At 40.1% G+C, this 12,459-nt stretch overlaps 1 protein-coding gene and 1 long non-coding RNA gene across 2 annotated transcripts in view; both read right to left on the reverse strand.

Moving 5' to 3' along the window:
* The window catches only part of adam12a (ADAM metallopeptidase domain 12a), a 105,671-nt gene that overhangs the window by 39,089 nt on the left and 54,123 nt on the right, over positions 1-12,459 (reverse strand). The window contains exon 5 of the mRNA XM_088016329.1: positions 12,170-12,246. Within this exon, the coding sequence (XP_087872455.1) occupies positions 12,170-12,246 (77 nt within the window). The remainder of the gene's footprint in view (positions 1-12,169; positions 12,247-12,459) is intronic.
* On the reverse strand, positions 7,216-10,477 carry LOC148153681 (uncharacterized). The gene is made up of 3 exons (XR_015761502.1): positions 9,915-10,477; positions 8,794-8,850; positions 7,216-7,610 (listed from the first exon to the last, which is right to left on the reverse strand). It is a non-coding gene; the product is annotated as an uncharacterized LOC148153681 (long non-coding RNA).

A 12,459-nucleotide genomic window follows, 5' to 3' on the forward strand; every position in this document is an offset into this window, starting at 1 on the left:
ATCACCTTGGAGCAAAGAAACAACACCCTGCGGCGGAGAAACAACACCCTGGATCGGAACCAGAGCGCCTTGGAGCAGATGTACGCTGACCTGGAGGTGAATTATAACACCCTGCTGGAGGAAAAAAAACATCCTCGGCCGGGTAAACAACGTCTTGGAGGAGGAAAACGATGCCCTGAAGATGACTCGCATTGTCCTGCTCCATAGAAACACGGAATATGAGCACCAAAACCACATCTTGGAGGATTTAAACAGCGACCTGCAATTTGAAGTGGAACAGCTGAATCGCACGATTGAAGACTTGTACCAAAGGCTGAGGGACAGAGAGCAGCAGCAGAACCAGCAGCCATCTGAAGAGGCTACCAACGAAGACAGCCAGTCGGTTTCAGATCAGCCACAGGAGCAGCTATCTATAGTAAGACGTGTGGACAGAGGCTTCACCGATACACTTCTGAAAATATATCAATCAATCAATCTCAGGCACTGGGTTGAAGCCTGGTACTTATAAATAAAGAAGTGTCATGAGGGCTCCAAGCTTCATGCTTGATTGTCGGTGGACACTTGGGGGCTGATGGTGGAAGAGCTAATTGCTTGAAAGATGCTGATCTCCCGGCCGACCTGCAGGGCTTCATAGCAAGTCCCGCTGGTCCCCGGGCTGATCTCCAGGGTATTGTGTCGAGTCCCGCTGGTCTCCCGGCTGACCTCCGGGGCTTCGTTGTGGATCCTGTCGGTCTCCCGGCCAACCTGCAGGGCTTCATAGCAAGTCCTGCTGGTCTCCGGGCTGATCTCCAGGGTTTTGTGTCGAGTCCCGCTGGTCTCTAGGCTGATCTCCAGGGCTTCGTGTCGAGTCCCGCTGGTCTCCCGGCTGACCTCCGGGGCTTCGTTGTGGATCCTGTCAGTCTCCCGGCCGACCTGCAGGGCTTCATAGCAAATCCCGTTGGTCTCCGGGCTGACTTCCAGGGCTTCGTTGTGGGTCCTTTCGGTCTCCGGGCTGACTTCCAGGGCTTCGTGTCGAGTCCCGCTGGTCTCCAGGCTGACCTCCAGGGCTTCGTGGCGAGTCCCGTTGGTCTCCCGGCTGACCTCCAGGGCTTTGTGTCGAGTCCCGTTGGTCTCCGGGCTGACTTCCAGGGCTTCGTTGTGGGTCCTGTCGGTCTCCCGGCCGACCTCCAGGGCTTTGTGTCGAGTCCTATAGATCTCCTGGCTGACCTCCAGGGTTTTGTGGCGAGTCCCTTTGGTCTCTCAGCTGACCCCCAGGGTTTCGTTTCGTGTCCCATCAGCCTCCCGGTTCCTGCTCTGCCGCAGGCAGGTACTTGCTCCACTGCCTGTGTCGCAGGTCCCATCGACCTCCCAGCCAGGCTCAGGAGGTCGGCTGGGAGGTCGACAGGACCTGCGACAAGGCTCAGGAGGTCAGTCAGGATGGGATACATCCCCAGCATCCCCAAGGTTCCCGCTCTGCCGCCAACGTCCACCAAGGTACTAGCTCCGCTGCCAGCGTCCTCCAAGGCTGCCGTTCGCCGGCATCCTCCTTAGATTCTTTTGGTGTTCCTTAGTTGTTTCCATTTAATTCTGCCTTGTTTTCCACTTCTGTTCTTCATTGGTGATTCTAGTTATGTTTATTTCTTGTTTCTAGTTATTTTCCGTAGGCTGCACAGTGGCGCAGTTGGTAGAGCTGTTGCCTTGCAGCAAGAAGGTTCTGGGTTTGATTCCCGGTCTTTCTGCATGGAGTTTGCATGTTCTCCCTGTGCATGCGTGGGTTTTCTCCGGGTACTCCGGTTTCCTCCCACAGTCCAAAAACATGTCAGGCTAATTGGCCTCTCCAAATTGCCCCTAGGTGTGAGTGTGTGTATGCATGGTTGTTTGTCTCTGTGTTGCCCTGTGACAGACTGGCAACCTGTCCAGGGTGTACCCCGCCTCTTGCCCGGAACGTTAGCTGGAGATAGGCACCAGCAACCCTCCCGACCCCACTAAGGGACAAGGGTGTAAAGAAAATGGATGGATGGATAGTTATTTTCCTTTGTTCTAATTTAATTAGGTTCCTTTAGAGTTACTCCTTTATGTTTGTATTTTGGTAGTTTCCCCTTGTGTAATCTTCCCCTGCTTTCTTTTGCCACTTTCTCTATCCCTTCACAGTCTGCTTCCACTCCCTCCACTCACACCTGCTCATCAACCCAGGTCCTGCACAATGATGCACTTGGTAGCACTGTTGTCTTGCAGCAAGAAGGTCCTGGCTTCAATTCCCAGCCCCGGGTCTTTCTGCATGGAGTTTACATGTTTTCCCAATGCATGCGTAGGTTCTCTCCGGGTACTCCGGCTTCCTCCCAAAGTCCAAAAGCATGACTTTTGCGTTAATGGATTTCTGTAAACCCATCCTTAGGTATGGATGTGTGCATGCATGGTTGTTTTGTCCTGTCTCTGTGTTGCTGGTGACCTTTCCCCCAGAAAACTTGCTAAGGTGGTCAGGGCGCTGAGGTGGTCCACTGGCGGTCCACTGGGTTTTTGTATTAAAGATGCTAACGAGACAGGAAAAGTAAAAATATCACTGGGTAATTATATGTTACGGGAAAACAGCGTCAGTGAAACGCTATTTAAATCCACAACTAGTCTTAAAAACAGCTAATCAAAAAATACAATTAAAATGAATATCAATTATTTGCACTTCTGTTTAATCCAAAATCAGTCAGTGGCTCCATAAGGCCTCCAGGCCTTCAGGGGCCCCATAAATGCTGATATTTTAACACAGACCACAGATGTATAAATGTTGCATTTGTTTATTGAGATTATCAGTGCTGCTAAATTTGATTTAATGGTTTCAACATACATAAATTAAACTATTTAAATGTAAGATTTTAAGGAGCTGGCGAGTTTGCTTTGTAATATTCAATATTCAATATTCATATACTGACATTAATCTGCTGAGCCTCATAAAGGCAAACACTGATGCTCTGATGAGATATAAACTGAATAAAACTTAGATTTTATCAGCAATCAGCGTGAAAAAGTTTAATTTTAATAATGTAAAAATACAGACAATTCAACTAAAACATGAAATAAAGTTGCTGTTGTGTAAAATGTACAAAAACACATTGCTGCTGATTAAACTTAATGTCAGTGCAGAGAAATAAACAACAGATTGTTACCATAGCAACAATCTGATTCTGCGAGTTTAATCTCTGAGTTTGAGCTCTGTTTGTTTGCAAACACAAATTAGTAAACTGAAATTATATTGTTTTTAGGTTGGCCAATTAAACTACTCCCCCTCTCCCAGATTTTACTAAATCTAACCCAGAAGCTGTTAGAGGTGCTGATACAGCAAGACTGGTTTTTAAGTCAAATTCTGCTCAAGGCCCCATATAGCCTTGGACCGGCCCTGCATGAGTTCAATCCGCTGCACTGCACAGAGATGCTCAATAAACAGGAGATTGAATTCTATGGTGCTAATGTGGCTTTCGTAGCTCTTCCATTTTGTGTCTGTTGAGTTTTTAATAAGTCTCACAGAAACTGTTGCGGTTGCTCAAGTTTGAGGGACGACTTTCTCAGAGCTCTCCGTGCACCCGCGCGCAATAACTCTGGCTGACTAAGTAGACAAAGCATTTGATATGGTTTGGTCCACCATTTAACCAGAAAAACAATACTAAAATTAATAAGAAAATAATATAAAACCAGATGCGTGATTGCGAGGCGAGCGCGAAAGCTCCTCACCGGGCTGAAGCTGCATGATGAATAGCGCTGCATCGTTAACCACTAACACTCCAACCAACCGGGACCGTTAGGGTTGCCACCTGTTCCTTAAAATACGGAATTATCCCGTATGGGCTCTTTGCACCTAAGGCGTTGACGTCACATCTCCAGGAGCTAATGTGGCTCACTTCTTTCCGCTTTGAGTTACCATGACTGGTAGAAAAGACCAAGTCGTATTTCAGATGCAAAAAAACAATACTATTAACATTGTTGTCTTCCTAATATAATGGGCTTTTTAAGTTTTCGTTAATTTCCAAGCGATCCTGAATTAAGAAGATGGCTTGTAAATATCTGTCGCTACCAGCTAACGCCGCACAGCAAAGTTTGCAGCCTTCACTCCGGATCAGCCTAAAACTACCGGGGATACGGATGGTAAATAAAGGAGCCTCCCTGAGTTATTTCCATGGAATCACTTCTATATTCAGCCTGAAAGTTTATGGGAACGAGAGAGCAGACCAGAGCCAGACAGCCGAGCAACTGAACAGCTGAACCAGATCTCTGACACCAGAGCTGCGCTCCTGTCAAGCTATGAGGCTTGTTGAGCTCCGTCAGGCTTCATAAGTAAAAAGTCCGAACCGTAACCTCCCCGTTAGTCTGTGACACTAACGACAATAAACACACATAATATACTTGAAAATAAGATAAATACATTGTCCGTTAGAATGTTTAGATACTTAAATAGCACATTTTACAAGAACAATGTCCGAGAATATTGCCTACTAGCATAAGCTAACGTTAATGTTAGCCACAAAGTTTAAGTAAAACTCACCTTCGTGTCAGTGAATGTATAACGAGGCGAACATCTTAAAACCTTTCTCCAGATGACTTGTTGGGGCTTCGGATCGATGTACAAACCTTGGCCAAGCACCTAATGTAAATGATATTTGTATTGGATCGGAAACAATCGAGCCGCTTTCCCCCGAACGCGGAAGCTGAGGTGCAAAGAGCCCATTGAACTGATATGGGATGTGATTTGTTCCGTATTTCTAAAAATGTCCGATAGACACGCATATCACACAAATTGTTACTAAGTGTAACAATAATGACCAAAATAAAACACAGGAAATATTACGGTCAGCTAAATTCTCATTGCGGGAGTTAAAGGTCCCCTGAACGCTATGGACCGATGCTGTCGTTACAGTTGCCTAGAGACGGACACTACACAGCCGCGGTGAGGTGCTGTCAACCCGCATCTTTTTAAAACGTCCTCGACCCGATATAAACAAAACCTCTCGTAAAGATACAGACGTGAAAAGGAAGACGCAAATCCCAGCTTGAATAATGTTAGTGAGGATGAACACAGGCAATTAAAAAAAAAAAAAAAAAAAAGTGTCCATCGTGGCGCAGTGCGATAGAATAGATCAGGAGGAGGAACAAGGCAGACCCTGACATTTTTACTATGATTAAGTTTCTTATGGTGCTTTTAGTAGATTATATTGGTTTGATTATTTGCTTATATAATGCATAATAATATCAACCAAAATAATACAAATGATCATTTAAAGAACAAAGCATACACTAGATTAACAGTAAATACATAAATACTTCCTACTTTAAAAGGTTTCTTAGGGCTTTCTGTATGTTTTATTTTGAAATGTTTATATATTTTATGAATTCATTGTTCAGTGGTCATTTATGCACCAGACATAGACCTGCAGCCCAGGGGCGGTTCTAGACGGGGGCAAAGAGGGGACCAAAGAAGTTATACTAAATAAATGTCTTATGTGAATACTCAGTGGTGGATATTTTTTAACCTTCACAATTTTACTTTAACAATGAATTAAAAATTGTAGTGCTGAACTTTTAGCTGCTGTATGGAGATAGGATCACACTTTCCATCTGCCAGGGATCTGCAACCTGGATCTCTGGAGACAGATGTGGCTCTTTGGCTCACTTATTATATCAAATGATGAAATATAGCTGTTTTTTGTTTGTTTGATTCTTTTTCAAGTGTTGCCATGGAAAAACACTGACTACCCTGCCCCCTGTGGTAAATCTGGTCTAGAACCAGCCTTCAAACCTAACTCCTTATTTATATAAATATTTTGGTAATACTCTGTAAAATATTAGAATGTTCACATAACTTTTATACTTTTAGTTGTCTGAGGACACATTTTGAATATTAAATCAGGTGTTATGATCAGTTACTCAGTAGTTTACCAAATACTTTTTACACTTGCTTAATTAAACGTATTTAAAGTATACTACTCTGTTTGGAGTACAGTTTTGGGGTACTCTAACCAACCTCTATGCATGAGCGATTGCTCTATGTATCACTTTTCAAGACAAAAAATATCACTGCAGTGATCACTGCAGTGGACTTCCCACCTCATGGGAGTTGGGCGACACGCGCCGTGGTGGACGTCCCTTATTTTGATTTCTGAAAGGTGGCAACCCTAAAATTCCGTAAAAAAACAGGGAAATGTCCTGGTAATTTTCTGCCAGTACATTTTCTGTTTTTTTACGGAATTTCCAGCAAAATTTTTTCCGTAATTTAACAGATTTTTTCCCATAATTTAACAGTTTATATATGTTAAATTTTAAACATAGAAAACTGTTAAATTACGGGAAAAAATCTGTTAAATTACGGAAAAAATTTTGCCGGAAATTCCGTAAAAAAACAGAAAATGTACTGGCAGAAAATTACCAGGACATTTCCCAGGTTTTCTACGGAAAAAATGTGAACTAAAATACTGTTAAATTACAGGAAATTTTTGAGGGAAATTCTGTAAAAAAACTAAAAATATCCTGCAAAAAGTTACCAGGACATTTTCTGGGGGTTTTTTCTTCCAGAATTTCCATCAAAATATTTTCCATAATTTAACAGTTTATGTCAAATTTACCAATATTTTGTCAACCCAAAACTGAAATTCTGTCTTTTTACTCTGTCTTGATATATTCACAAACTTTTTTTAAAAACCTTGGACATTTCCAAATACTTTTGTCTTCCAAGCCATTGAAGTCTGTATTTTATAACATATGTTAATTATAGAGTCAAATATATTAAAGTTAATGTATTTAACATATTCTTAACATAACTTTGAAACAAAACTAATTTCTAAGTCCACAGGAACACTGAGTTTGAAAGTAGCTCATGCAAAGTGATATAAAATTGAAACCATTCTACAATTTGCAGACTTTATTTTGCAATTTAAGACCATAAATTGACATCATCTAGTCTTTATAACTAACCTTTGCTATTATACATTAAGAGCTAAACATATTCTTGAGCTTGCTAATGTTTATCTTCTGTACATTACAACTAATTTATTGTATTTAACTATACAAACTTTCAACTTATAAATTAAATGTAAAGCAGTCTTGACTCTAGTCTTTGAAATCAAATAAACAATTTTGTTAATTAACATGGAACATATAAAAATTGCTTTGGATCATGAAAATCAGTCGTAAACAGGACCAACATACTTCAAAATAATTTTTTTTAAAATGAAATACAGGTATGAATATTCAGTTAAAAATCAAATACATAAACACAGCCTAATGCCAACGACAGTGGAAGACACTGGAATCATGAATGTGTGCTCTCATTACCTCTAGTCGCTGTGAACATAACAAAACAGTCCATTTTATGTTTATGTTCCGCAAAAAAAGGTTAATCCAACTCTTAGGTCCAGTTACCAAGAGCTTGAAATGTTCTGACCAGTTCTTGTGCTTCGCAAAGGTTCCTGAGGCACCAGGTTTGATGAGATCAATCACATTTAAACTTCAAAAGGCTCAAATTTTCCATGGATTCCCAGTCATTCAGTTCATTAAGGGAATTGAGCCATCTGGTTGGAATGCCAAAGCTGCTTCTTCACCTTCGTCGGCGACGTGTCAGTCGACCTCGTTCAGGGTTTGAGCCCAGAAAAACTCTAAAAAATAAAAAGAGAATGGATATTCAAGTTTAACACAGAAACTTACTTTTTCTAAATTACATTACAGCAGCACATCACCTTGCTCATCAGTGTCTCACCAATTGCTAATAGCTCTTTCACAAACATTGAGTAATTTTGATGAATTCTGACATAAAAAAAAAAAATTACACTAGGAGTGTGTCAATTGCAGATTTCTGGCCAATCTTTAAAAATCTGACTTGTCAATTCTGATTTTGGCCGATACTGATTGTCTTGTCTGAATATTGCTAAATGCAGCAAAACGTCAGTGGGTTGGCAACAGTGTGGTGACTATTGATAACTGCAAACATGGAGACATGACCTGGTGGGCCGGTCTATCAGTCAAATGTCTCTAACAGGAGAGGAAAGCGGTTGATTTTTAGATCTTTGCTGAGGTAGATAAGATCAGTGGATGAAATCACCTCCACATGTACTGGCGGATCACCAATCTTCAAAATTAAGGATTTGGGGAAGATTTATTGGTGCACCCCTAACATACACAAGTACACAAATATTTTCTTGAGAAAATAAAAACATACACTAATTTTTACATATTTGTTAAAATAAAGTCACCATGTCATGATTTTATGTTATGTATAATTTGTGAAAATAAACTCCTCCACTCTCCCTGAGCTACTATTTCCATCTGAAGAAATTCATCACTCCCAACCAAAAACAACCAATCAGAAACAGGAGGAGAGTCTTAGCGCTGTCAATCAATTTACCATTACAGGAAAACCATTTATCCACTGTCATCGGTGTCCATGATAACTAATCTCAACATTCATGACAGGTTCCATTAGCTGTAGCGTAGCCAAGCGCAAGAGATCGGGGAGAAGTGGGATGAGCAGCACCAGAAGAGTTTGTGATTGACACGCTAACACCTGCCTCCTGGTTCTGACTGTTTGAATCCAGTTAGCACTGGCTAACAGAAGAGCTACATGTTTTTTCCACACATTATCTCTCATGCAATATCAGGACACAGTGACAGCTTCAACAAATATGTAAAAAAAACTGTATCATAAGTTATAGTGCTGCCTTAGACATTATTAGAAAGATACAACAAAACATTATGTCTATATTATTGTAGAAAAGACCACACATTTCTTAATTTAAACTAAAGGTTTAACAGGTTGAGTAAAACAAAAACAAATGTACACACCTATTATAAAGATGCATAGTTGCTTGCCAGGAAAAGTTCAGGAGTGTCTGGATGCAGCTGTTGGAGAGAAAACAAAATAACTATACAAGGAGAAAAAAATATAAACACCAAAACATGCAAGTCTTCCAATGATTAAATCAATCATTTGTTTTTTTTAACAATTAAATGAAATCATTTGTTCTGACAACAAATTTAGAACAGTACTAGTTATATAGTTTTTAAGCTAAGCTACAATAACCGATAATGAGTTTGCAAGCAGGCATTTTTTTTTTTTTTTTGCAAAAGTCACTTATTTACTCTCAGTGATTTTTATTCCTATTTCAGAAACAGGAAAATTAACTCTGTATGTACGATCCACTGACTTACAATTTATGAGGCAAGCTTCTGACCCACTGTAACAGTTTATCAACCTAACCTAATCTCAACATGCCTAATTAGAGCATCGAACATGCAACAAATTTAACGCTAACTGAAACACGAGCCGTTCCCACCCCAGTCTTAAGGTCGTCCCCTCGAACGGTTTCCCTCCGCCCCCATTACGTTCGTTCGTCCGTCCCCTGGTCTAACGGCTGCTCCCGCTCCCCCCGGTCCCCAGTTTACGTTCGTTCGCCGTTCGACCACACTCCCCCCCTCACCCCTCTACTCCCCACCACCTCTAACTACCCCCTACTCCAGGCGACATTTCCCATATTCTAAAACCCCAAACTTGACATCGAAAGTATATTTACCGAAGTTAAATGGCCACCTGCTTTTATGTTAACAATCGGGACATCAAATCATGTTTAGCAAATAAAACAACTGCAGCTTGACATTTTTTAAAAAGCAGGATTGAGACACAAGTAGCATGACGCCATGAACGGTTAGCTTTCACGCGCCCAGTTCAGTTTGACTTGAAAAAATGGCCGGTACTTTGAGTTCGGTAAAATAAATAAATAATAGTAATACAACAGTCACCGTGTTTTACTTTTATAATACACAAGCAAACGCAGCATTGTAAAGAGACAATTTACAATGCAGCATTCGTGAGACTCCTGGCACACCAGGAGTCTCACAAAGTCAACTACAAATATTTCAAAATATTATTCATAGAAAAGAAAGTGTTCTTATTTATTTTACTTTACCAGGGAGGTGGCAGAAAGGCAACTCCAACTCTTAATCCAACCGAAGTCCAAAAGATATATGTTGCAGGGTCAGGCTAGGGAGCTTGAAATGTCGTCTGACCAGTTTTCGCGCTTCGCGAAGGTTCTTGTTCCCATGATGCAATGCGTAAAATTGAAAATACAGTAGAAATACCTGTAAAACTAAAAAACGGAAAAATTCCTTCAAATTTCTACGGTACATTTACCAGTTTTTTTTTTTACAGTTTTTTTACAGTGTAGATGTGGGTTATATGTTTTGTTTTTTTTCCACAAAAGTCAGAACATAGGTCTGGAAATGTCATATTTGTGTCTATGTGTGTGATACGTGTTACAGAGAGTACAGAAAGAACCAGTAATGTAGGCTATAGAACATACATGATTACCTTACCGCTGAGATGCGAGCATTTCCAAATCTGACAGACAGAGAATGAAAGTTTGAAAGATAAAAAGAACACAACTATGCTCTCTACTGTTCAGCCTTCCTATTATCAGGTGAAGTCTGCTTTTTTCATGCTCCTCTGCTGTCTGAATGAACCACAGTCATATCTCCATTTGTTGTATGAAATACAATTTTTTTTTCTAAAATAACTTCTTGCATCTACGCGTCCTCCAACTTCTTTTTAAACATAAAGACACTGAAAAGAAATGGACTTCCAGTCACACTAAAAAGACTCGTCACTGTGACCTACTTAGGTTTACAGTGCCTCCACTGATCAGAACAAAAATCAGACATCTGAATTTCAAATCAGTCAATACCTGGTCAAAGCCAGTTAAGGTTACAAGCCTCTGTTCCTCAGGCCCTCTTTTAGGAGGTTTTGTTTATCATCTCTCTTTTAACAGTTCACAATCATCTTCTTTGTCTTTCTTTGAGTGCAGCAAGCATTATGCACGCAATAAAACCAGAACAATGGCAAATTAAACTTGATGTGGTTGTGGTCTTGATTACTCAGAAATAGATGTGAAAGAAATCGTTACTATGTGGTGGAGAAACAATAATTAATCTGGAACTTGATTACACTGCCTTTGATATGCAGCATATATAGTGGCATTATGTGTTTTAAATGATAGAGCGAGTTTTTTTTTTCTTTTAAGTATTTCTCATCACATAGTTTTTACAATTTAAAGTAATTTGAACCTTGCACAATATTTAAGAACCAAATGAACTTATACCCTCCCAGCGAAACTAGGAACCCATTTGTGTCTACGAGCGGGACAAGTTATGTGTAGTTTTGTCTCGAGAAGCGTTTTGTTGGTCCGTCACTGAGCGGGTTTCACAGAAACTAAAATAAATAAATATTAGGTCAACAGCAATTCATCTGAACTCTGCTAAATCACTCTGCAGAGGGTTTGAACCTTTTGGCTGATTTATGAAAACCTTCCGGATGCTTTCCAACAATATCGCAGCAATCACTTCAGCAGTTTGACATCTGCAAACAAAGAGTTTCCAAACCTGAAACGTTTCACATGTTTTGAACCTCGCAGTCATTTTTGCAACTACATAAACACTCTCATCTCCAGAGTTTATTGCGAAAGATTATCTGCGGCAATTTGGATGTAAAACACCTTATTTGTGTGGTTAAAAGCAGCAACTGTCACTAAAAGTCTAAGTAGAACAGATGAAATATTGCAGAACTATGCATGTAAGTAGTGTCAGCTACTGAAAGAACAAGGATCTATAAAATAACAGGAAGGTCCTATCGAGACACAACATTTCTTGATCCAGGCAGGGGTCAAATACTGAAACACTTTCAAGTAAAAACGTAAAATGTGTGTACACTTTTTTTTTTTAACATAAAGCAAATACAAATTTCTTTCAGAAGTGTTTTTAAGAATATGTTTGAATACAAAGGCAGAAAAATGTCTGAGGGCTTATGATATGTTGAAGGTTAATCTGAAGACGTTGATAGACATGCAATGCGATGAGTAACCTTCAACATTTTTGAATTTCAATGGGAGTCATAGATATTGGTGTTTCATTGAAGTGAATCAGAATATACAGGGTTAAAAACATACACAATAAATACAATGCCGCAGGCTTTTCAAATATTGAACACCATACTGTGTTTTTCCATCAGCTTCACAGTTCTGCACTGTGTCGGTCTTTCACATAAAGTACCAATAAACCACATTAAAGTTTGAAGTTGTAAACTTTAATGTACAACTGCATGTAACTTAATGTGGGGGTACGGCGTGGCTGAAGCAACACTGACTACGATAATATTAAAAGAGAAACTTACCTAATCCCAGCACAAGTACTGAGACTGACATCTGACTCCATGTGGCCCTCCACCTTTCCATGGTAGTAGCAGTTTGCCTACAGAAACATAAATAAAAAGAAAAAAAAAATTAATGATTAAAATTGTTTCTTTACACCAGAATAGCAGGAACGAACCAAAAAAACGAGGTCAGGTTTCTACGAAGCTCCAGCCACAGCTAAGCATTTCTGAAGTATTTTTCTATTAAACAGATGGCAATAATACTCGGCTCTTATGCAGGTCTGAGTTTCACATTTCCTTTCATAAGTTTT

The sequence above is a fragment of the Poecilia mexicana genome, unplaced genomic scaffold (assembly GCF_051168715.1).
Source record: "Poecilia mexicana isolate PSO_F unplaced genomic scaffold, ASM5116871v1 scaffold_19, whole genome shotgun sequence".
Lineage (NCBI taxonomy): Eukaryota > Metazoa > Chordata > Actinopteri > Cyprinodontiformes > Poeciliidae > Poecilia > Poecilia mexicana.